This window comes from Tursiops truncatus, chromosome 8, assembly GCF_011762595.2.
Source record: "Tursiops truncatus isolate mTurTru1 chromosome 8, mTurTru1.mat.Y, whole genome shotgun sequence".
Lineage (NCBI taxonomy): Eukaryota > Metazoa > Chordata > Mammalia > Artiodactyla > Delphinidae > Tursiops > Tursiops truncatus.
Window position 1 is genome coordinate 59053801 of NC_047041.1, and position 26733 is coordinate 59080533.

The following is a 26733-nucleotide window of genomic DNA, read 5'->3' on the forward strand; positions in this document are numbered from 1 at the left end:
GAGGCTACAGGCAGGTCTAACTACTTTTACGTTTTAAAATTCTGGAAAAAAAATGAAAAGCAGCCCTGGTGGTGATCCTCTCATTATAATTACAAGAATCATGGGAACACTCCAATGCCCTCTGGTCTGTTAACTTTTAACCAATTCACTTTAGGAATAGTTCTGAAATTCCCCATCCTCTGTCAACCTGTCAGGATACCCTCTTCTGCTGGGCTCCCGTAACACCTTGTCTATACCTATTTTATACACTATATCATGGTATAATTCCTTGTGTGTGTGTGTATACACACATACACACACACGCACATATATATATATTTGACCCACCAGATTGTGAAGGCTTGAAAGTAGAGATTATAGCCTACTATTTTCTGTATCTAACACCAAGCACATTGTTAAATTCACCAAAACACTTTGTTATTTCTACTGGCTAATGCAGTGTCTGCCACGCAGTAGGAAAAGCTAATACCTATGAAAGATAAGGAGCGAGTATAGGTGCGAGGAAAGGAAGGAGGAAGAGGGTTTCAATTTACTATACTATTCAACAAAGGAATAACACTAACAGCAACAGATGCTCACTTAGAACACTTTTAGGCAGTGGCAGGATTTCATCAAGTAACTAGATTAGAGACCTAAGGGACTCAGCCTATCTTTAAGAAAGCTAAGGATCAAGGTTTTATTTGTTTCATCCTCATGCATAGACTTCAAAGCTACTGTCATCTAGTAAGTGGACAGGGCGAAGTGAATTTGAAACTATGAGGACCTGGTAAACTCCTAGAAACCCCATGTGTGGATTTCATTTAAGTATATCTAAGTAATTTCAACAAACTACCCCAACAGATGTTATTTTCAGAGAAATCTTGGGAGATCAGGTGCTTCCTCAAAGCCAGTACTAGAAAGAAAAGTAGACAATAAAAAAAATTGGTGACACAGAAGGACCTGAGTAAGGAAAGAAGGGGGTTAAAAAAAAAGAAGCCCATCAAATACTAAGTAAACAGACAAGATCTACAAAATGACTCTCTTTAGATATATGGAGGGTGATGTTTCACAACTGAAACCTTTAATGTTTTTAGAAACCTCCACTCTCCAGCTCAAAAGAATCTTCCTCATGTAAACAATACCCTAAAGATACAGCATCTCTTAATCCAACAGATAAAGTAATGCAATGAAGTTAAATCAAGATACCCTTATTCAACAAAGGGTAAATATCCAATCCAAGGTCAAATCCATGTTTAAGTAATTCATATTGTTCTCCCAGCCAAATAGCCTAATCCAGTATATAAGTACTACTATTGCCTGCCTCCAACTCGTTTTCTAACAGCAAAGAATGTTTCATATTCATTTTGCTGGAAAATCAGCCCTGTCAACAATACTGTGTTCAAGAGCAATCCCATGTCAGGGTTACAAGGGCCCATGAAAGTGTGCATGTTTCTACACATACATTCACGGATATTACTGCAGGAGGCATAGGATTCAATAACATGAATATCTGAAAAAGGCTTGTGACTATAGAATTATTTTATATATAACATGTATAAATTACATAAAATATAAATTAAAATATATATTGATTCACTGGCTAAATTTAGATACCTGCCACTTTTTCAAACAAGTAAACACAAGATAAAATGGAACTTTCTTCTAAATTCTAATCACTTTTTCCTTTAAAAAACTTTTAAAGTTATTTGAATGTACTCACCGAGTAAACAATGCTAAGTTTCTGAGCAAGTCAACTAGTGTGTCTTGATGGTACTGAACACAAGTTACATTTCAGTATAAGGCTTAGGAAAAAGCTACACGTCTCTCTACGTCACTGCTAAAGATCTGAAGCCTTTTGACAGTTTCGAAACGAGGCTACATATCTCAATCACTTGGGGGAAAGCATTTAAAATATAAATATGCCTGAGCCTCAATGCCAGATACATGGGCTCTCCAAGATATTGATGCAGTTGGCTGAAAATTGGGTCTTAGATCAGCATTTTAGAATAAATGTTCTAACTACCAAACAAATGTTTCTGTAACTGCCCTAATTCACCTGTGATGAAGGGTTTTCTGCCAACATTTTCTCTAACTTAAAAGGCATAGAGAGGGAGTTCCCTGGTGGCCTAGTGGTTAGGATTTGGTGCTTGCACTGCTGTGGCCGGGGTTCAATCCCTGGTTGGGGAACTGTGATCCCACAAGCCATTCAGCGCAGCCAAAAAAAAGGCACAGAGGAGAAGATTACATAAAAATATAGTTACCTTTCTGTTTTCTGATTGCTTAGATTCACTTGCTGTTTAAGGAGCAAAGCAAGGTTTAAGAACGAACTGCAAAGACAGGACTGAGGATATTATACAAAAGATAGTTGAATAAATGTAACCATTAAACAAAACTATATATCTTCCTAATGCCTTAAGGACACCACCTCCCCCCACCCCCCGCTAAAGTCAGAGAACCTGAGATTGTGTACAGTGGGGGAAAGAAAGCTACAGCAGACGGAAGGAACACCATATCACGGAAATCAACCCCTCCAGGGAGCCAGGTGACAATGTGAAGACAGTCATCTTGACACTGGGATGAGAAGACTGTGCTGTTTCCAGTTTATTCAGATGGCTCAAGTATTTTCCTCATGCCAAGTAAAATGTAGGTCCTGCTGCTAATAACTCAAAAAACTGTGCAACCACTGGCATTTCCCCTAACCTCACTTAGGTCACTGGGCATTACAAAGAGTTCTCCAAAGTCCCCTGTTATTGTTCTAACACATTAGCCTAAATATCTAAACAAGTCTACCCATTTCTCCCTTCTGCATCCAAAAGGTCAAAAGACGGCCCACTTCCTCAATAAAAGGAGATATCTGGATAAGATACCTATTCACTATATTCTCTTTGCCCATCTTGATCCTTACCACCTCTCCTTTTCCTAGAACCTTCTCCTGAAATTTTTTGGTGCTCAGTTTTTCAAAAGAACTCTCTCACCTACTGTAGTACCATCACAGGAATTTATTGTTATCTCTTACTATTTGTATTCTGGAAATTAAAGAGCCTAGAAATCACTGATGGTCAACATTACATAAATTTGCTCTACCTGTCCAAAAGATGAAGCTTTTCTTTTTCAGCTGTATCTTTAAGGAGCCTACATATTACTTTTATTGGCAGAAAAGAAGGCTATCTGACTCTTATCCAAAGAAATACATATACAGTATACTGCAAAATTGGAAAGAGAGATTATACAAAGCATATGATTCAGACAAAATGAATGTGAGTAACTGGAAAACCAAGTCCATTTACAGCATTTCTTTAGTTCAGAAGAGATGTATTCTAAATAGAGGGGTATTCTAAAGGCTAAAATTATAAACATAAAAGTCAACATATTTCCCATTTCCCACTTGTATCATACCCTCCCCCTCCCCCTGTACGCGCAAACGTGAACATATATACACAAAAGTCTCCAAAGTGCCTCCCAAGAAATTATTTAATCAATCATAAAAATCGCACATTTCAGCAGCCTTCAGCATTAAGAATTGTAGCATGGAAAATTCCAAAGGTCCTGCTTTTAGCAGCTGAGAGGTAGAGGATGCTTTACAAAGACATTTTATATCAAGTTCTCTTCTTTGAGATGAGTATGGCAGCACAGAAAAAAACGGTTATAACCTGATTGAATATAAACAACATCCAAATGAAAGTAAAACTCCCTTATGATTTGGCAAAGAAACTACCTGATATTTAAATTACAAACCTTTCCTTACAAGGACAAAAGGTTTATACTGGCTTAACAATACTGAAAAAGAGTGTGGTACAGGTAATTGCAATAAATGATGTAGCCCCTACTCTCCCCAAGCCAACAATTCATTTGTATTCTAAAGCTTTATGTATTTTCATGAAGATTATGTATTGTCAAAATACAAATATCAAGAGATTACCTGAAGTATAAGCAAACAACTTGAGAAAAATGGGAGTTAAAAACCCTTGCAGAAAGCTAACCTGAACTTTTAAAAAAACCACGGAGGTAAAGAATAAGATTAAACTGCACATTAGGTAGTCAACAGAAGTCGGGTTTACTCTGCATCAACCCACACAAGCAAAATACTATCTTAAGTTGATCACTGAGCAGAGAATTCAGCAAGTCCAAATGAAGAGAGAGGGAGGTGTTTAAGAATGACAATCTGTAGAAGGAATGATCCAAACAGCAAGAGAACTCTTTGAATCTCTCAAGTAAACAACAGATACCAGTACCACCTCATGCCCTCCCTTGTAATTGTCTTAACATGATTGCCAATACATTTGTACTCTTCAAAGTTCCGGGGTCATAAAACAGCTTTGTACTAGCTGAATGACTTGCTTTCAATGTCTGTATCATGGACTCCATTCAAATTCATTGTCCTGTCTCTACCTGGGGCGGAGGTGCTGGTTTGCCATTAAGAGCCATCTGGAATGGGGTGGCCTGGCCTGCAGGAGGTAAAGGGGCAGTCTTCAACTTCTTTGTACTAGTTTTGGATGGCCGTTCCTCCTCCTCTTCATCAGAATCCTGAAGGCCATACTTAGAAAAATGAGAGACCTAAGGAAGAGAAGAATCCAACAAAATCACTTTTAACACTGTTATATTCAGAAGGGCTTCCATTATACTTGCCCTTGCAATCTTACAGAATTAGCTTCAAAAAAAAAAAAAAAGAGATCAAAATATTTAAAGCAAAATGAAATGTCACGTATCATACTTTACTGTTTTTTTCTACGATTTAGATAATGTTTGGTGCGTGTACTATTAATACAGGAAACCAAATCCAGAAGAGTCATTACTATTTTCGGTATATATTATGTGCGTGCGCGCGCATGCGTGCGTGTGTGTGTATGTACTGCCTAGTTGTTCCCTACCTACACAAGGGCCTTCGACAAGCTAAATAATCCAACTGGTCTAGAAGAGAAAGAATCCACTGGACTAAACTATTAAGGAAGGGAGGAAGTCAACCTCTACATACCCAGAAATCTTTAAAAGAATAAAAATTATTTATGAAGAGGTGATCTATCAAGAGACAAAAATTCTGCCAGATGTCCCCAATGATGTCACAAATTAGAAAAACACACCATAGAAGTATATCTAAATGGTCATAAGATGGGGCGTACAACTTGAATCATGTGCTCAAAAAGTTTATAATAGCTCCTTACTGCTCTGGGGTTTAATGAGATGTGTAATTTGAAGCAAATTATGATGTATCTCTATATCTATTTCCTAATTTGTAGAAACAGAATTTAAAAAAGGATCTCTTCTAACACAGTTTATAACTACAGTTTATAAGAACTAGGTTAAATGACTATACCTTAAAAAAAAAAAAAAAAAAAAGACTATACCTTAAATACCCAAGAACCAGTTTCAGGACGGTACTCTTTGAACTGAGCTCCCTGTTTCCTTGAAACTGCTTCCAATCTTCCCTCATAGTTGATATCAGCAAGTCGATCTGGGCTCTTTATTAAACAACGAGATGTTTTATCTGTTGGCCAAACTCCATCCAATGTAACTTCAGCCTTCCTGTAATGTACAATCAAGTAAAGTGTAAATGTTTCATATCTATGACCAGAAAGCCAAGTAACACATATATACCCAGCAAATAAAGGTACCTGTGTTACTGTGGAATTATTCTGCAGGTGTTTCATAAACTTGAGTCTTGGCTCCTAAGGTAGATGGGCTTAAGAGTAAGGAATTACCCCCACATCAACTAGCTAAATATCTGGTTCAAGAGTGTCAAACCCCACTTACTTCAAACTACCATGGTACATCAATTATCTCCAATCCGATTTTTTTTTTAGTAAATTTATTTATTTATTTATTTATCTTGGGCTGCGTTGGGTCTTCATTGCTGCGTGCGGGCTTTTCTCTAGTTGTGGCGAGCGGGGGCTACTCTTCGTTGCGGTGCGCGGGCTTCTCATTGTGGTGGCTTCTCTTGTTGCGGAGCATGGGCTCTAGACACGTGGGCTTCAGTAGTTGTGGCTCACAGGCTCTGGAGTGCAGGCTCAGTAGTTGCAGTGCATGGGCTTAGCTGCTCCACAGCATGTGAGATCTTCCTGGACCAGAGCTCAAACCTGTGTCCCCTGCACTGGCAGGCGGATTCTCAACCATTGCGCCACCAGGGAAGCCCCTCCAATCCGATTTTTTTTTTTTAATGGACGGGGACGGGGGTGCGGGGGGAGCCTGCATTGGGTCTTCATTGCTGTGCTGGGGTTTTCTCTAGTTGCAGGGGGCTACTCTTCGCTGAGGTGGCTTCTCTTGCTGCGGAGCACGGGCTCTGGGCATGCGGGCTTCAGTAGTTGCAGCACGTGGGCTCAGTAGTTGTTGCGCACGGGCTTAGTTGCTCCGTGGCGTGTGGGATGTTCCTGGACCAGGGATTGAACCCGTGTCACCCGCATTGGCAGGCGGATTCTCTTTTAATTTTATTTATTTATTTATTTATTTATTTATTGTCTGTGTTGGGTCTTCGTTGCTGTGTGTGGGCTTTCTCTAGTTGCGGTGAGTGGGGGCTACTCTTTGCTGTGGTGCGCGGGCTTCTCGTTGTGGTGCGCAGGCTTTTTGTTGCGGTGACTTCTCTTGTTGCGGAGCACGGGCTTCAGCAGTTGTGGCACACGGGCTCTAGAGCGCAGGATCAGTAGTTGTGGCACATGGGCTTAGTTGCTCCACAGCATGTGGGATCTTCCTGGGCCAGGGCTCGAACCCATGTCCCCTACATTGGCAGGTGGATTCTTAACCACTGCGGCAGGCAGATTCTTAACCACTGCGCCACCAGGGTCCCCAATCTGATTTTAGTAACACTTAAGCTATGCATCCTTGACCAAGTCCAGTGTTAATAGTTCAGTGCAAAGACCTAAGTGTTAGTGAAGGTCTTAAAGTGTTATTGTACATAACAACAACAGTAATAATAGCAGCAACTACCATTAACAACAAATGCCTGCAGAATGAGGTATCAGGAACATCACAGTATTAACCATTAAATGAGTGTGAATTGATGATAATAATGGTAATGTAATCCTTCTAATAGCAATATCTGAGATCAAGGACTGTGTCCTATTCATCCAGTATGCCTTGCATTTAGTACAGTGATTACCACATAATAATAGATTACTTTTTTTTTGATGACTTTAACATTAATTTTTATTGTGGTTAAAAAGGTATAACAAAAGTTATCACCACCATTCTACTGTCTTGTTTCTATGAATCTGACTCTCTACGTGCCTCAAATAAGTTGACTCATACATTATTTGTCTTTCTGCAAGCAACTGGCTTATTTCACTTAGTATAATGTCCTGAAGGTTCATCCGTTCCGTAGCATGTGTCAAAGTTTCCTTCCTTTTTAAGGCTAAATAATATTCCACTGTGTGTACATACATTTTGTTTATTCACGGACACTTGGGTTTCTTCTACCTCTTGGCTATTATGAACAGTGCTGCTATGAATATGGGTGTGCACATATCTTTCCAAGACTCTATTTTTCAATTCTTTTGGATATATACTCAGAATTAGAATTGCTGGTTCATTTTTAAGTTTTTGAGGAACCACCATACATACTCTTTCCCATAGCAGCTGCACCACATTTTACATTCCCACCAACAATACACAAAGGTTCTCATTTCTCCACACTCTTGCAAAAACGTTATTTTTCTTTTAAAGTAACCTCCTAAGGGGTGTGATAACTCACTGTGGTTTTGATTTGCATTTCCCTAATTATTATCAATGTTGAGCATCTTTTCATATGCTTGTTGGCCACTTTTTTATCATATTTGGAGACTCATGTATTCAAGTCCTTTGCCCATTTTTAATTATTTTTTTTTAAATGGTTGAGCTATAGAAGTTCTTCATATTCTGGGTATTAACCCCTTATTAGATACATGATTTGCTGGCTTTTCATTCTGTTGATTATGCCCTTTGATGTACAGAAGTTTTAAATTTTGATGTAGTCCACTTTGTCTATTTTATTTATAAATTTATTTATTTTATTTATTTATTTTTGGCTGTGTTGGGTTTTCGTTGCTGCGCGCAGGCTTTCCCCAATTGTGGCAAGCAGGGGCCACCCCTTGTTGCGGTGTGCGGGCTTCTCATTGCGGTGTGCGGGCTTCTCATTGCGGTGGACTTCCTCCCTCCCTGTGGTGGGCTCTAGGCACACGGGCTTCAGTAGTTGTGGCATGTGGGCTCAGTAGTTGTGGCTCGCGGGCTCTAGAGCCCAGGCTCAGCAGCCGTGGCGCACAGGCTCAGCTGCTCTGCGGCATGTGGGATCCTCCTGGACCAGGGCTCGAACCCGTGTCCCCCGCACTGGCAGGTGGACTCTCAACCACTGCGCCACCAGGGAAGCCCCAGTTTGTTTATTTTTACTATTTGTTGCCTATGCATTCAGTGTCGTACCCAGGAAGTCTTTGCCATATATGTTGTGAAACATATTCTAAGAGTTTTATAGTTTTAAGTCTTATGTTTTAGGTCTTTGATCAATTTTGAATAGATTTTTATTTATGGCATAAGGTAAGGATACAACTTCATTCTTCTGTTGTGGATATCCAGTGTTCTCAAAACCATTTGCTGAAGAGATTTCTTTCTCCATTGCATGGTCTTGGCAACCCTGTCAACATTGAACCCTGTATGTGTGGGCTCTCTATTCTGTTCCATTACTCTATATGTCTGTCTTTATGCCAGTAACACACTGTTTCGGTTACTGTAGCTTTGTTTTTCAAGTCAGGAAGTGTGAGTCCTCCAGCTCTGTTATTTTTCAAGATTAGTCTGGCTATTCATGGTACCCTTGAAATTCCGTATGTTTTAGGATCATTTTTTCTATTTCTGCAAAAGATGCAGTTGGGATTTTGATAGGGACTGCATTAACTCAGTTGACTGCTTTGGGTAGTATGGACATCTTAACAATTTTAAGTCTTCCTATCCATGAACATGGGATATCTATTCATTTATATGTCTTCTTTAATTTCTCTCAGCAGTGTTTTGTAGTTTTCAGCATATAAGTCTTTTGCCTCCTTGGTTAAGTTTATTCCGAAGTATTTTATTCTTCTTGATGCTACTGTAAATGAAACTGTCTTAACTTCCTTTTCAAATTATTGTTAGTGTACAGAAACTCAACTGTTTTTTGCGTGTTGATTTTGTACCTTGCTAAATGTGTTTATTAGCTGTAAAGTTTTTTGTGGAATCTTTAGGCTTTCTACATATAAGATCACATCATCTGGGACTTCCCTGGCATCCCAGAGGTTAAGACTCTGCACTTCCACTGGAGGGGGCATGGGTTTGATCCCTGGTTAAGAAACTAAGATCCCACGTGCCACACGGCATGGCCAAAAAAATAAATACGTAAAAATTAAAAAAGAAAAAGATCACATCATCTGTGAACAGAGATAAAGTTACTTCTTTCTTTTCAATTTGAATGTCTTTTATTTCTTTATCTTGTTTAATTGGTTTGGCTCGGACTTCCAGCAGTGGCAAAAGCAAGCATCCTTGTCTTGTTCTTGATCTTAGAAGAAAAGCTCTCAGTCTTTCACTACTGAGTATGATGTTCCCTGTGGGTTTTTCAAATATGGCCTTTTTATGCTGAGGTAGTTTCCTTCTATCTTTATTTTGCTGAGTGTCTTTAAAATGAAAAGGTACTGAATTCAGTCTACTGCTTTTTCTGCACCAAGATGATCATGTGGTTTTCTTCCTTCGTAAATGTGATGCATTACATTCATCAATTTTTGTATGTTAAGCCATCTGTGCATTCCAGAAATAAATCCCATTTGGTCATGGTGTGTAATCCAATCGATGCAGTACTGAATTCTGTCTGCTAGTATTTTGTTGAGGATATTTACATCAATATTTATTAAAGATACTGGTCTGTAGTCTTTTCTTGTAGCATCTTTGTTTAGCTTTGGAATCAGGGTAACGCTTGCCTCAAAGAATTAGAAAAGTGTTCCCTCCTCAATTTTGGGGAAGAGTTTGAGGAGAATGGTGTAAATTCTTCTTTAAATGTTTAGTATAATTCACCAGTGAAGCCATCTGGTCCAGCACTTGGGTGAAGCGGGCACCAGGGAAGGGGGTATTGATTACTAATTCAATTTCCTTATTAGTTACAGGGCTGTTCAGAGCTTCTATTTCTTTGTTTTTATTATCATTTATAAATTTATTTATTTATTTATTTTTTTGGCTGTGTTGGGTCTTCGTTGCTGCGTGCAGGCTTTCTCTAGTTGTGGCGAGCGGGGGCCACTCCTCGTTGTGGTGCGTGGGCCTCTCATTAAGGTGGCTTCTCCTGTTGTGGAGCACGCGCTCCAGGCATGTGGGCTTTGGTAGTTGTGGCACTCAGGCTCGGTAGTTGTGGCTCATGGGCTCTAGAGCGCAGGTTCAGTAGTTGGGGTGCACAGGCTTAGTTGCTTAGCACGTGGGATCTTCCCAGACCAGGGCTCGAACCCGTGTCCCCTGCACTGGCAGGCAGATTCTTAACCACTGCGCCACCAGGGAAGCCCTAGAGCTTCTATTTCTTCATGATTCAATCTCAGTGGGTTGTGAACATAAATGACTTTAATTATGGCCCTTTCACCTGGACCCTATTAGAAGCTAGTATCTCACACTAACATATAGAGAAAGAGTTAAGCACAGTCACAGCAGAAACAAGAAAAAAATACTATTAAAAAGCATTTTCCGGGACTTCCCTGGCAGTCCAGTGGTTAAGAATCTGTGCTTCCACTGCAGAGGGCAAGGGTTCAACCCCTGGTTGGGGAACTAAGATGCCCTGGTTGGGGAACTAAGATGGTACGCAGTGTGCCCAAAAGAAAAAAAAAAGGCGTTTCCCAAAAGTTTTTGGAAACTAACCAATTGGACCTGATGATATTAGGGAAAAGAAGCCAAAGAAGTCATACTATATCATTTCTTTATCACTTACACTTTTAAATGAAAGTAGAGAAACAATAATCATACACTATAGTAAGTCAAAGGAACAAGTTGCAAAAAAATGTATATAATATGAATACATTTGTGTTAACAGAAAAAAACTGTGATTTAACTGATTATTTTTTAAATATGTAAATAAATTCATACCTATTTAGCCCTTCACCCACAGGTGGTTTTTGGTTATCATCTAAGTAAACAATCACTTCTTTCCTTCGGATATGCACAATGTCATCTAAATTTAGATTTGTCAAATTCACATCTCCTTCAAAATAGATTGAACCATAACCTATAAATCAGAACAAACAGTTAAAAACTCATCCTGTATAGAGGGCAAATACCCATTTCATACTTCTAGTGATTATATAATGAGAAGGAGCAAGCAGCTTTAAACATTAATCAATATTCTAAATCACCCAGCAATTCCTTGAATGGGTTATTTCATCTATAATATGTATTAGAAGGTGACATCAAATACATTTATCTGATTTAACATGTGTGTTTTTACAGCACTTAACGTTATCCTCAAAATAGCCTTTTTAAATCTCTCCCCAAATTTAAATCTCTCCGGCTGCTACATAAACAACCCTTAACACCTAGCCTGCAGTATGAATTAAAATACTTGAGCCCTTCTTTTAATATAATACAGCAAGATGAGATTTTTCCCCAAGAAAATTTATCTGTAATAACTTAATAATATGAAGTTGAACCTCAGTATTACCCATCTCTTGTCAACTATTAATTTTCTCACTATTTCTTGCTGTTTACAGTATTTTAATTGTAGAAAATTGCAATGAGCCAAATACTTACAAACAGTCTTTGTGAAGACTATTACAAAGTTCTAGTCTTTTTTTGTTACTTGTCAATCAAAGTGTCTATTCAGGCCAAGGTGGGTCCAAATGTAGGTAAAAAACAAATTTAGCTATCAAGAGCTTCCTTTACTTAATTATAAAAATAAAGTGAAGATCTCTGGCTTATACACTACTAACTCTTAAATTCACACTCACCTTTACGACCAATAGTGAAGTCAGAGACAATGCACTCTCCTTTTTCATTGGTAATTTTAGCTAGGTCATCCATGGATGGAATAGTATAGTAGCCAACCTTAGTGAGAACGATGCCTATGACAAAAGAAACAGAAAATACTAGTTGTGACTGACCTCAGGTAGAGGAATTTTCGGTAGTATTTATTTCACTTTTTCCTTTTTAAAAATTTTCTACAGAATGGATAATTTAAAAAATTACCTGATCAGTAAATTATTATAAAAAGAGAAAATATATAGGAATGAAGCATTTTTCCAAGCTAGTTTTCTTTTTTTTTTCAATCTGCTTTTCTAAGAGACACTATTCCTAAGAGAAACCAAGTGTTTTTTTAAAAAAACCTCACGGTTAAGTAAGTCTGGAGAACATGCACAAGATAGTATATTACAGGTTCTGAAAACTCACAAAACAATGAAATTTATTTACTTAGTCCAGTGTTTCCAAGACTTATTTAACCACAGACCTTCCTTTTCATATGACACCTATTAACATACGTGCACTATGAAAGGCATTCCACAGAATACATTCTGGGAAAGACTTATTGTTTTCTTTTATTTTACACATGGAAGACGCCCAAACCCAGGTTTTTGGCTTATGTGGTAATTCAGTGGATTAGAGGTGGAGCTAAAACTCCAAAACCAATGCTTTTAGTTTTACATGTTATTGCCTTCTATAAACCTCTTGTATCTTTCAAATTTACATCCTCAAATTGAGAGCTAAAATCAAGATGAAAAATTCTACATGAGAAAGTCCCATAGACAAATGGAAACTTAAAGGACTACACTGATGTTATTTTAAAAAGTGCTAACTAGGCAGATTTCTGAAGAAATCAAAGAAAATATAGCATGGGTATGCTTGTTCTAGTCACTCCTTATTCCATTTACAGGAAGAGATCAGGCTAACTTGCTCTCTGAGAGGAAAGAGTTTAAGGCCAATATAAGATCAAATTCCAGCCTCCAGCAATGCCCACTCACATGTTTAACTTGCTTCTCTATGGGCGAGTTTTAGAGGGTTGTTAAAGTGTCCTTGAGAATGGAATTTTAAATTGGGAGGCGGCAAAAAATGTCAGTGAGAAAACTCGAAACAATAAAAAAAAAATCTAGACTGGATATTTAAGATGTAGTATTATAATGAACTCATGTAGATGTCTAAACACAAATGTAGATAACATAGGATTCTTAATGTGGAAGTATAAAGTTGTTTCCTTAGGGCGCCAAGTGGCCAAAGATATATATGAAGGCAATAAGATAATTAGATATAGAACAAGTTTACAGACACATCAAGACAAACTGTAAAATAAATTAAAAAAAAAAAAAGACTAGGCAAAACTAATCTATGTGACAGAAACGAGACTGTGGTTGACTTCTTGAGATGGGGACAGAAAAGAACTTTCCAGAGTGAAAGAAATGTTCTATCTCTTGTTTGAGTATATATATGTCAAAATTCATTGAAATGAACACTTAAGATCTGTGTACTTCACTATATGTAAATTGTACCTCAATTAAAAGGGGGGAAGGGGGAATGTAATGACATTTGTCAAAACCCAAATGAGATGTTAAGTCAACAGAGAGAAAAAGCAAACTTTAAGCATCCCATCAAGACACTTCAATCTTGTAGTTTATACTGTTTCATGGATTAGTGTGGAAAAACTAATCAGTTCATTGTTGGGGACAAAAAAGAAAAGCACAGAACTGAGGTGATAATAACCATAGCAACCACTAACATTTGAATGCCTATTCTAGTCAGGCATTATGGTCTACTCAAATCTCAAAAATCTCATATGATAATACTGCTATAATTTTAATTAAAAAACAAATAAACAATATGTGAGTTTATAAAGCTAGGAAAAATTATGAGGATAGTCTCTCTGGCTACAAAATTTGGGATATTTAAACTATACCAGGATAATTAATAAAATGAATTTTAACTACTCCAAAGGTACAAAAAAAAAAGTGAATTCCAAATCAACCAAAGCATCAGTGAGAAGTGTTTAAGTGTTAACTTCCATAAAATGCAATAAAAAACATTTAGAAGTTCAGATAGCTGACTTCTATTATGTTGAAAATCAGTGACAAACAGGAGGTCTCATATGACTGGTAGGAGATTACTTAAGTGCCAATCTGAATCTGACCTGCTGGATGCATATGGTAAGTATTATTTTCTATTTCTTCTCGGTCATCCTGAAGTGACTCCTCATGAAAAGAGGTCTCTTCACTGCTTCCTTCCAGCCCATTTCGCAAGGCAGCATGCATGTTTAACGCAACAATGGTATCATCCACACTGTTGCTGCTGTTATGTTTATTTCCAGCACTCTCTGGGGTTTGAGGAATGGGTTTGGCAATAGGGTTAGTATAAAAACGTGACACAAGAGAATCATCATCTCCATCCTGCTGATGGTTTTCATCGACTGGTTTGCTCAGAAAACTGAATCTGAAAAGGGAGAAAATAAATACTATCTTAGTCCCTTGAGTAGGAACAGTAGTAAAATGGTAACAATCAAACATTACTAGGCTTTTACTAGCTTCTGGCACCGTTCTAGGTAATTCCATGTATTAAAAATTCACTTAATACTTACGGTAAACCTGTAAAATAGGCTATCATTCTCTGTATTTTACAGAAAACTCGGACACAGAAAAATAACTTGCCAAGGTCACAAAGCTGTTAAGTGCTAGAGTTGGGATTGTAACCCAGGAAATCTGGCTGTAGATTCCACAGCTTTAACTGACCTATTTTCATGAATGAATGAACCTGAGCATCACAACATTTAGTTTAAAGGGGGAAGGGGGTGTCTACTATGTGGGGTCAAATAATCAGTGGTGAATTTCAATATAAAAAACTGAAAATTTAAAATTTTTAATATTATAATCAATAAGGTATTAGTGATTCATTTATGAAAACTCAAATTTTATCCAAAGAGAAAAAAAACAGAAGTGCAAAGACATATATACAAGGATTTTTCACTGAAGCATTATTTTGAATATAGGAATACCAAAATAATCTAAATGTCGTCTTATAGAGAACTGATTGAATTACCTTACATTTACAATAATGGTTACAGACTTATTTAAAAAGAGGAAGCAGGTTATTCATATTGATACGGAAAGGTGTTTACAGTAAATGGAAATAAGCAGGTTACAGAATATTATTTCATGCATAAACTCTACAATATATAAGAATATATTTATAAATAAATTTTTAAACTGTAAGAATATATACTGAACTCTTAAGAATTAGTGTATATACTTGTACTTCCTCCTTTATATATTTCTATACTTTTTTATTTTTTTGGTTTGGTTACAGTGACTGTGTATCACTTTAACAACCCCATCCAAAATGACATACATGGATACCAAAATAGTTTTGCAGAAATGAATCAGAAAAATAATTTTATGGTCTAAAGTACTCAAGAAGCAACAACACAACATAACTTCTAGATGCTGATATGCTGTAATATTGGGTTGGCCAAAAAGTTCGTTTGGACTTTTCCGTAAGATGTTATGGAAAAATCCGAACGAACTTTTTGGCCAACCCAATACTTCTAACTTCATACAATTTCATAGAATGAATAAATTCTAAGCTCAGAATCTTTTCTAAATGAGCACAAGGCCCTCTACCAGAAGTAACCCAAATGAGAATTCAGTTTACCTCTCTCCATTTTCTGGATAATCAGATGGTGAAGCTAGATCTTCTGAATCACGATTAACAGGAGAGAAGAGATTGCTATTGTTAAGGTTTTTCAAAACCAACTTCTTAATGCTCTTCCTATAAAGAGACCAAAAGAAAAAAAAGAAAGAACTCAGGCACACATAATTACATCAAAGACCATCTTAAAACCTTAAGTGGAAAGGGACACTCTTATTCAATTCATATATATCTAAAATTGACCTAACAAGTTCAATTCACCAACTTATCCCATAAATACATAACCAGAACAAAAGGTCTCAAATATATTACACTCTGGTGTTTCGAAGAATAAGCTAATAAGCACATCAAAATCAAGTAGGAAATCCCCCAGAAAATACTCTTCCCTTTCTGAACTCCCTGAGCATTTTGTTCAGACACTAGTTTACTCATCACACTGTCATATATTTCAATTACTTCTAGACATGTCTTTTCTCTCGTTAAATACTTTTTCTTTTTTGGCAGTCAGGATTTATGACTGCTCCTGCATAGAACCTGGCACGCTGCCTTGAAGGAAAATAGGATAGATGTTTGTTGATTAAATGAGAAAGGTTTCTTTAAAAAAAAAGACAAGAAAGAGGAGTAAAATCCCCTGATATCCAATGATGGAAATGACCATGAATACCTAAAAAGTTCGTTTGTGTACAATAGGTTTATTTAAGGCAACAACCTCTGCAGCATACCAGCTTTAAGTAGAAAAACAATACAAGAGATCTTAATCAACCTCCACTTAAAAAGTCACTGGATTACCTAATGCACTCCATTCCCTCTTTTAGAAAAACCAACCACTGGGAATTCCCTGGAGATCCAGTGGTTAGGACTGCACGTTTCCACTGCGTGGTTTGATCCCTGGTTGGGGAACTAAGATCCTATATGGTGTGCGGTACAGCCAAAAAAACAAAAACAAAGCAAAACAAAAAAAACCCCACCAACCAACCCGCCTCCCCACCCCCCGCCCCGACCGCCGCCCAAAACCAACCATTAAGTAGTTAGGCCACTCTCTAATTTATTCTAGTCTCAACAACTGGGTTATATAGTAACAAACATCTAGTGTTTGTTCCTTACCTATGTATGCTATTTATACTCCCTATAGTCATGATGTTATTAAGTAAGTATTAAGTAAGCCAATGAAATAGGCACTTGACAATAAAAAATTATTTCCATGAAAAATAAAAGTTGCTCTCCTATTAATGGTAGACTAGGTCATGCAGACTAATTCTCCTAGGAAGGATTACCAGAAAACTCAGAGCTCTTTCTAGGCATTAAGAGCCAACAAGATAGTAAAAAATGACTGTACCAGCAACCTGGGGGGACAGTGGTACGGGGAGCTGTCCGATATTTTGGGTTGCTTTTCTCCTGGAGACTTTTTGGATCCAAAGGGAAGGCTGAGAGGCTGATGGTGAACTTGACAAGTCTTGTGGGACCAGGGAGGCAGAGATGAGTCTAGAGCCACCAAGGGGGTGGGTCACTAGTAAATGCCACTTGTTTTGTATTGGGACCTGAAAAGTCTCTACCCCTGGAGTTAAGAAAGAACTAAAAGTAAAAAGCACATGGTCCTAAGTTCAGCTATGACTCATCTCATAAGCACTGTCATAAAAAAAGAAAAAAAAAACTCTGAAGGTCAATCTCATCATCCTTGAATTCCAGTTACTGCCAGTTTTCTTCAAAGAAGATAAATGGCTAATAAGCACATAAGACACACAACATCATAAAGGGAATGCAAATTACAAGCATGAGGTACCACTTCACCCCCACTACAATGGCTGTTATAAACAGACAGACATACCAGAAAATAACAAGAGCTGACAAGGATATGGAGAAAATTAAAACATTGTGCACTGCTGGTGGGAATGTAAAATGGTGCAGCGGCTATGGAAAACAGTTTGGCAGTTCTTTCTTTCTTTTTTCCTTTATTTTTTAACATCTTTAGTGGAGTAAAATTGCTCTACAATGGTGTTAGTTTCTGCTTTATAACAAAGTGAATCAGCCATACATATACATATATCCCCACACCTCCTCCCTCTTGCGACTCCCTCCCACCCTCCCTATCCCACCACTCTAGGTGGTCACAAAGCATGGAGCTGATCTCCCTGTGCTATGCAGCTGTTTCCCACTAGCTACCGATATTACATATGGTAGTGTATATATGTCCATGCCACTCTCTCACTTCATCCCAGCTTACCCTTCCCCCTCCCCGTGTCCTCAAGTCCATTCTCTATGTCTGCGTCTTTATTCCTGTCCTGCCCCTAGGTTCTTCAGAAGCAATTTTTTCTTTTTTTTAGATTCCATATTTATGTGTTAGTATACGGTATTTTTCTCTTTCTGACTTACTTCACTCTGTATGACAGACTCTAGGTGCATCCACCTCACTACAAATAACTCAATTTCGTTTCTTTTTATGGCTGAGTAATAGTCCATTGTATATATGTGACACATCTTCTTTATCCATTCATCTGTCAATGGACACTTAGGTTGCTTCCATGTCCTGGCTATTGCAAACAGAGCTGCAATGAACACTGTGGTACATGACTCTTTTTGAATTATGGTTTTCTCAGGGTATATGCCCAGTAGTAGGATTGCCGGGTCATATGGTAGTTCTATTTTTAGTTTTTTAAGGAACCTCCATACTGTTCTCCATAGTGGCTGTATCAATTTACATTCCTACCAACAGTGTAAGAAGGTTCCCTTTTCTCCACACCCTCTCCAGTGTTTTTTGTAGATTTTTTTGATGATGGCCATTCTGACTGGTGTGAGGTGATACCTCATTGTAGTTTTGATTTGCATTTCTCTAATGATTCGTGATGCTGACCATCCTTTCATGTGTTTGTTGCCAATCTGTATATCTTCTTTGGAAAAATGTCTATTTAGGTCTTCTGCCTATTTCTGGATTGGGTTGTTTGTTTTCTGGATATTGAGCTGCATGAGCTGCTTGTAAATTTTAGACATTAATCCTTTGTCAGTTGCTTTGTTTGCAAATATTTTCTCCCATTCTGAGGGTTGTCTTTTCGTCTTGTTTATGGCTTCCTTTGCTGTGCAAGAGCTTTTAAGTTTCATTAGATCCCATCTGTTTTTGTTTTTATTTCCATTTCTCTAGAAGGTGGGCCAAAAAGGATCTTGCTGTGATTTATGTCAAAGAGTGTTCTTCCTATGTTTTCCTCTAAGAGTTTTATAGTGCCTGGCCTTACATTTATGTCTTTAATCCATTTTGAGTTTATTTTTGTGTATGGTGTTAGGGAGTGTTCTAATTTCATTCTTTTACATGTAGCTGTCCAGTTTTCCCAGCACCACTTATTGAAGAGGCTGTCTCTTCTCCACTGTATATTCGTGCCTCCTTTATCAAAAACAAGGTGACTATATGTGGGTGGGTTTATCTCTGGGCTTTCTATCCTGTTCCATTGATCTATATGTCTGTTTTTGTGCCAGTATCATACTGTCTTGATGACTGTAGCTTTGTAGTATAGTCTGAAGTCCAGGAGCCTGATTCCTCCAGCTCCATTTTTCTTTCTCAAGACTGCTTTGGCTCTTCGGGGTCTTTTGTGTTTCCATACAAATTGTGAAATTTTTTGTTCTAGTTCTGTGAAAAATGCCATTGGTAGTTTGATAGGGATTGCATTGAATCTGTAGATGCTTTGGGTAGCATAGTCATTTTCACAATGTTGATTCTTCCAATCCAAGAACATGGTATATCTCTCCACATGTTTGTAACATCTTTAATTTCTTTCATCAGTGTCTTCTAGTTTTCTGCATACATACAAGTCTTTTGTCTCCTTAGGTAGGTTTATTCCTAGGTATTTTATTCTTTTTGTGGCAGTGGTAAATGGGAATGTTTCCTTAATTTCTCTTTCAGATTTTACATCATCTTTCACCATCTGAAGAGTTTGAGAAGGACAGGTGTTAGCTCTTCTCTAAATGTTTGCTGGAATTCGTCTGTGAAGCCATCTGGTCCTGGGCTTTTGTTTGTTGGAAGATTTTTAATCACAGTCTCAATTTCAGTGCTTGTCATTGGTCTGTTTAAATTTTCTCTCTCTTCCTGGTTCAGGCTCGGAAGGTTGTGCTTTTCTAAGAATTTGTCCATTTCTTCCAGGTTGTCCATTTTATTGGCATATAATTGCTTGTAGTAATCTCTCATGATCCTTTGTATTTCTGCAGTTAGTTGTTATTTCTCCTTTTTCATTTCTAATTCTACTGATTTGAGTCTTCTCTCTTTTTTTCTTGATGAGTCTGGCTAATGGTTTATCAATTTTGTTTATCTTCTCAAAGAACCAGCTTTTAGTTTTACTAATCTTTGCTATCATTTCCTTCATTTCTTTTTCATTTATTTCTGATCTGATATTTATGATTTCTTTCCTTCAGCTAACTTTGGGGGTTTTTTTGTCCTTCTTTCTCTAATTGCTTTAGGTATAACGTTCTGTTGTTTATTTGAGATGTTTCTTGAGGCAGGATTGTTTATTTGAGATGTTTCTTGTTTCTTGAGGCAGGAATGTATTGCTATAAACTTCCGTCTTAAGAACTGCTTTTGCTGCATCCCATAGGTTTTGGGTCGTTGTGTTTTCTTCATTGTCATTTGTTTCTAGGTATTTTTTGATTTCCTCTTTGATTTCTTCAGTGATCTCTTGGTTATTTAGTAGTGTACTGTTTAGCCTCCATGTGTTTGTATTTCTTTTTACAGATTTTTTTCTGTAATTGATACGTAGTCTCATAGTGTTGTGATTGGAAAAGATACTTGATACAATTTCAATTTTCTTAAATTTACCAAGGCTTGATTTGTGACCCAAGATATGATCTATCCTGGAGAATGTTCCATGAGCACTTGAGAAGAAAGTATATTCTGTTATTTTTGGATGGAATGTCCTATATCAATTAAGTCCATCTTGTTTAATGTATCATTTAAAGCTTGTGCTTCCTTATTTATTTTCATTTTGTATGATCTGTCCATTGGTGAAAGTGGGGTGTTAAAGTCCCCTACTATGATTGTGTTACCGTTGATTTCCCCTTTTATGGCTGTAAGCATTTGCCTTATGTATTGAGGTGCTTCTATGTTGGGTGCATAAATATTTACAAATGTTATATCTTCTTCTTGGATCGATCCCTTGATCATTATGTAGTGTCCTTCTTTGTCTCTTGTAATAGTGTTTATTTTAAAGACTATGTTGTCTGACATGAGAATTGCTACTCCAGCTTTCTTTTGATTTCCATTTGTATGGAATATCTTTTTCCATCCCCTCACTTTCAGTCTGTATGTATCCCTAGGTATGAAGTGGGTCTCTTGTAGACAGCATATATACACGGCTTGTCTTTGTATCCATTCAGCCAATCTATGCCTTTTGGTTGGAGTATTTAATCTATTTACATTTAAGGTAGTTATCGACATGTATGTTCCTATTACCATTTTCTTAATTGTTTTGGGTTTGTTATTGTAGGTCTTTTCCTTCTCTTCTGTTTCCTGCCTAGAGAAGTTCCTTTAGCATTTGCTGTAAAGTTGATTTGGTGGTGCTGAATTCTCTTAGCTTTTGCTTGTCTGTAAAGGTTTTAATTTCTCCGTCAAGTCTGAATGAGATCCTTGCTGGGTATTCTTGGTTGTAGGTTTTTCCCTTTCATCACTTTAAGTATATCATGCCACTCCCTTCTGGCTTGTAGAGTTTCTGCTGACAAATCAGCTGTTAACCTTATGGGAGTTCCCTTGTATGTTATTTGTCGTTTTTCCCTTGCTGCTTTCAATAAGTTTTCTTTGTCTTTAATTTTTGCCAATTTGATTACTATGTTAACCTGACGGGGATTCCCTTATATGTTATTTGTTGTTTTTCCCTTGCTGCTTTTAGTATGTTTTCTTTGTATTTAATTTTTGATAGTTTGATGAGTATGTGTCTTGGCGTCTTTCTCCTTGGATTTATCCTGTATGGGACTCTGTGCTTCCTGGACTTGATTAACTATTTCCTTTCCCATATTAGGGAAGTTTTCAAATATAATCTCTTCAAATATTTTCTCAGTCCCTTTCTTTTTCTCTTCCTCTTCTGGGACCCCTATAATTTGAACGTTGGTGTGTTTAATGTTGTCCCGGAGGTCTCTGAGACTGTCCTCAATTCTTCTCATTTGTTTTTCTTTATTTTGCTCTGAGGTAGTTATTTCCACTACTTTTATCTTCCAGGTCATTTATCCGTTCTTCTGCCTCATTTATTCTGCTATTGATTCCTTCTAGAGAATTTTTAATTTCTTTTATTGTGTTGTTCATCATTGTTTGTTTGCTCTTCAGGTCATCTAGGTCCTTGTTAAACGTTTCTTGTATTTTCTCCATTCTATTTCCAAGGTTTTGGATCATCTTTACTATCATTACTCTGAATTGTTTTTCAGGTAGCCCGAACAGTTTGGCAGTTCTTTAAAAGGTTAAGTATAGAATCAATGTATGACCAAACCATTCAAGTCCTGGATATATACTCAAAGGAATTGAAACTGGGACTCTGATACTTGTACACCAACATTTATAGCAGCAGTATTCACACAGCTGAAAGGTGGAAACAACCCAAAAGTCCATCAATAGACGGAATGGATAAACAAAATGTGGGTTAACCATACAGTGGAATATTATTCAGCCTTAAAAAGAAATGAAGTTCTGGGCTTCCCTGGTGGCGCAGTGGTTGAGAGTCCGCCTGCCGATGCAGGGGACACGGGTTCATGCCCCAGTCTGGGAAGATTCCACATGCCGCGGAGCGGCTGGGCCCGTGAGCCATGGCCGCTGAGCCTGCGTGTCCGGAGCCTGTGCTCTACAATGGGAGAGGCCACAACAGTGAGAGGCCCACGTACCGCCAAAAAAAAAAAAAAAAGAAATGAAGTTCTGATACATGCTACAACTTAATGAACCTCTAAAACATTATGCCAACTAATGAGAACATACTGTATAGCACAGGGAACTCTACTTAATGCACTGTGCTGACATGAATGGGAAGGAAGTCCAAAAGGGAGGGGATATGTGTATATGTATGGCTGATTCATTTTGCTGTACAGCAGAAACTACACAACATTGTAAAGCAACTATACTCCAATAAAATTTAAACAAATAAAATAAAACATTATGCCAAGTAAAATAATCCAGACATGAAAGAAAGAATAAATTCTGTATGATTCTCTGTATATTAGGTATCTAAAATAGGCAAATTCTTACAGACAGAAGGTAATATAAAGGTTAAGAGGTTAACAGGTTTCTTCTTCTGTGGGAAGAAGAAAACAGGGAATTATCGCATGGCAGGTACAGAGTTTCTGTTTGGGATGATGAAGTTCTGGAGATACTGGTGGTGATAGTTACACAATATTGTAAATATACTTAACACCACTGAATTGTAATTGTACGTAACATAAATTTTACCATTTTTACCATTTTCATGTATATTTTACCACAATAAAAATTAGTAAGTAAAAAAAACACAAGTCATTCATGCACACATTTGTAAAAGCTGTTAAATATTAAAATAGATAAATTTAGGAAAACTGAAGATGTGTTTATATACGTTTTTGTGATTTGGAGGTTAAGGAAATAAAGTAACTGAAATATCCAAACCAAATAAATCACTATGTATGCAGAAGACCTAAATGATTAGCAAGCTTAGTTTAATTTAATATCCCCATACCCAACAATTATGGAATATATATTCTTTTCAAATACACATGGAATGTTTATGAAAACTAACCACATGTTGGACTATTAAAGCAAGCCACAAGTTTCAAAGAACTGAAATCACCTGAAGTACTCTTTTCTTTTGCACATAAGCTAGAAATCAGTAACAAAGAGATAACTTAAAAATCTCCATGTTAGGAATTTATATTCTTGAATAACCCAAGGCTTAAAAAACCCTATGAAAATCAGAAAGCATTTATCATATAATTATTTTTTGAACATTAAGAGTACTCCATATCAAAACTTGTAGAGTACAAATAGAGCTGAACTAAAAGGGAAATTTACATCTCTAGATGCATAATTAATATTTGAAAAGAAGGAAAGCTGAAAATAAAAGCTAAGCATCCATTTAGACAAAGGACAGAAAATTAAATACCATAAAAGGAGGGGGGGGAATGGACCTCCCTGGTGGCACAGTGGTTAAGAATCCGCCTGCCAATGCAGGGGACATGGGTTCGAGCCCCGGTCCGTGAAGATCCTACATGCTGCGGAGCAACTAAGCCTGTGCACCACAACTACTGAGCCTGAGCTCTAGAGCCTGCGAGCCACAACTACTGAGCCCGCACACCCAGAGCCCATGCTCCACAACAAGAGAAGCCACCGCAATGAGAAGCCTGTGCAGTGCAACGAAGAGTAGCCCCCGCTTGCCACAACTAGAGAAAAGCCCGCGTGCAGGCAACAAAGAACCAATGCAGTCAAAAATAAAATAATTTTTTTTTAAAAAGAGGGGGGAATGGACTAAAAATAAATATTAGTGAAAATATGATAAATAAAATTAAAAATTAATGAAAGAGGAATTAGACTCAAGAGCATCAATAATGCCAGAAGTTAGTTCTTTGAAGTGGTCAATAAAACTGGTAGATCCCTGACCACATTGCTAAAATGAGAAGGTACAAAATACCTACATGTCAGGAATGAAAACACAGACATCCCCACGGATTCTACTAAAATGAAAAAGACAGTAAGGATATTTTTAAACAACTTTATGCCAGTAAGTTTGGAATTTTAATGAGCTGAAATGAATATTATAAGAACATAACTTGTCAAAAGTGACTCAAAAAAATGAAAAAGCTGATGTCCTATAACTTTAAAGTCAATAATTAAAACAAAACACCTTACTACAAATAATACTTCAGACTCGTATCTTCACTAGTATCCAACATCTAATGGAAGGGGGGGTGGGGAAAGGCCTATCTTACCCAAAGTCTTCCAGAGAATAGAGGAAATGATACAATTTGTGAGGTCAGCCTAATTTTTATACCAAAACTGGGTAAGGAAATTATAAGACAGGAACATCCAAGCCAATCTAAATCAGGAACACAGAAGGCAAAAAAAGTCCTGGACAAAATTTTACATGGTGAACTCTACAAGAAAGTAAGTTGGGCTTCCCTGGTGGCACAGTGGTTGAGAATCTGCCTGCCAGTGCAGGGGACGCGGGTTCGAGCCCTGGTCCGGGAGGATCCCACATGCCGCGGAGCAACCAGGCCCGTGCGCCACAACTACTGAGCCTGCGCGTCTGGAGCCTGTGCTCCACAACAAGAGAGGCCGCGGTAGTAAGAGGCCCGCGCACTGCGATGAAGAGTGGCCCCCGCTTGCTGCAACTAGAGAAAAAGCCCTCGCACAGAAACGAAGACCCAACACAGCCAAAAATTAATTAATTAATTAGGAAAAAAAGTTAAAAAAAAAAAGAAAGTAAGTTACCAAACACTATCAGGGTCTATGGAAAGGACTTAGGAGCCAACATAAAAGGGTCCCTTCTGGCCAAAGAGCGAACAACCTAGTGATCACAGAAAATATTAGCTGTAATGGATGGAAACACAGCAACAGGGGTGGGGTGGGGGGCAGGAGAGAAGATGGCTTAATTAAATGTTTCACATGAAGAACGTACAAGTAAAAAACAAGGAACTAAATATGAAACATAAAAACAGTGTCAGGCAAATGTGAAGAGGACTGGAATCAGAAATATCAAGGTGAGACAGGTACAAAGAACAGACACAAGAAGCCAAAGAACAGAAAAGTGTCGCACCATTTGTGAAGCAAAACTATGTGACTTTGAACACCAGATTTATTTCAACAATGAAATATTTCATAAGTAAAAACAAGTGACAGATTCATGTATATTTCGCCATATTTACGTCACTGCCCTCACTTGGCTTATAGGAATATAGCGATATAGGAATAAGAGTTACTTGTTTGAACTTGTATTGAACTTGTTTCCCACAACCTTGCTACATTTACTTATTAGTTCAGAACTGACATACAGTAAACAGCACATATTAAGTTTTGACATGTGTATAAGTTTTGAAATGTGTATACGCCAGTGAAACCATCATCACAATCAAGAAAAACAACACAGCCATAAATACCCAGAAGTCTCCTCATACACCTTGTAATCTCTCCTTTCTATCCCTCCAAGACCTCTCCCTCATGCCCAGGCAACAAATTGCACTTTCCAGTATTTTCTATAAATGGGGCGGTGGGGGGAGAGACTATCTTGATAAATACAAGACAGAATACCATTCGGTCAAGTCATGTTTGAAACAAACATTGAAAAAAAAACTGGAAAATAAAATTATATCCGCTTGAAAAAATATATATGTATTTAAAACCAGAAACATAACAAAATACTCCCTCTGCCTGACAGTCCTCCCTATCCCTCTTCAGTTTAAACAACACATCCTCAGAGAAGCTTTCCTTCATCATTCTGTTAGTCCCTCCTACAGTGGCAATCTCTACTTCTGTCACTTGTCTCACTTGTGATTATTTTGTCAACATCTTTCTTCCCCCATAGTTTGTGACAGAGGAATGTGTCTTGTTCACAGCAACTAAGCCCGTGTGCCACAACTACTGAGTCTGTGCTCTACAGCCTGCAAGTCACAACTACTGAGGCCCACATGCCTAGAGCCCGTGCTCCACAACAAGAGAAGCCACTGCAATGAGAAGCCCACGCACTGCAACGAAGAGTAGCCCCTGCTCGCCGCAACTAGAGAAAGCCCTTGCGCAGCAACAAAGACCCAACGCGGCCAAAAAAACAAAACCCCCCACAACATTGTAATCAACTATATTTCAATAAGTTATTTAAAACTTAAAAAAAAAAAGAATAAACACACATGCAAACGAACAAGCATATAACTTGAATAGAGAATCACCTAATACATCAAAGTAGCATTTAAATTCCCTTGGGAATGGTGCAGTTTGTTTAACAAATGATGCTGGCATAACTGGCAGAAAAAATAAATAAATAAAAGAACATGGGGAGTTCTGACAAGAGAAAAGATGGGTAAAATTTAAAATAGGGTGGCCAGGGTAGTATTCACCAATGTGACATTTGAGTAAAGAGCAAGAGAGTTAGCTATTAGGATTTATGGGGAGAAGTGTTTTAGGCAAAGAGAACAATTGGAGGAAAGATCCAAAGGCAATAGCATGCCTTTCTTGTCCTAACAGCGGCAAGGAGATCATGGAGGAGTAAACAGTGAAGA

General features: G+C 37.7%; 1 protein-coding gene across 14 annotated transcripts in view; it reads right to left on the minus strand.

The window, feature by feature from the left end:
• NUP98 (nucleoporin 98 and 96 precursor) overlaps nt 1-26733 on the minus strand; it is a 105717-nt gene that overhangs the window by 23673 nt on the left and 55311 nt on the right. For 12 of the 14 annotated variants that reach the window (XM_033862399.2, XM_033862397.2, XM_033862405.2 and 9 more), the window contains 6 exons: nt 15553-15669; nt 14039-14337; nt 11874-11987; nt 11017-11155; nt 5322-5499; nt 4369-4533 (listed from right to left, as the gene is read on the minus strand). In XM_033862399.2, the coding sequence (XP_033718290.1) occupies nt 4369-4533; nt 5322-5499; nt 11017-11155; nt 11874-11987; nt 14039-14337; nt 15553-15669 (1012 nt within the window). Of the gene's footprint in view, nt 1-3432; nt 4534-5321; nt 5500-11016; nt 11156-11873; nt 11988-14038; nt 14338-15552; nt 15670-26733 lie in introns of those variants that run through there. The other 2 variants (XM_073808544.1, XM_073808543.1) reach the window with 1 other exon arrangement.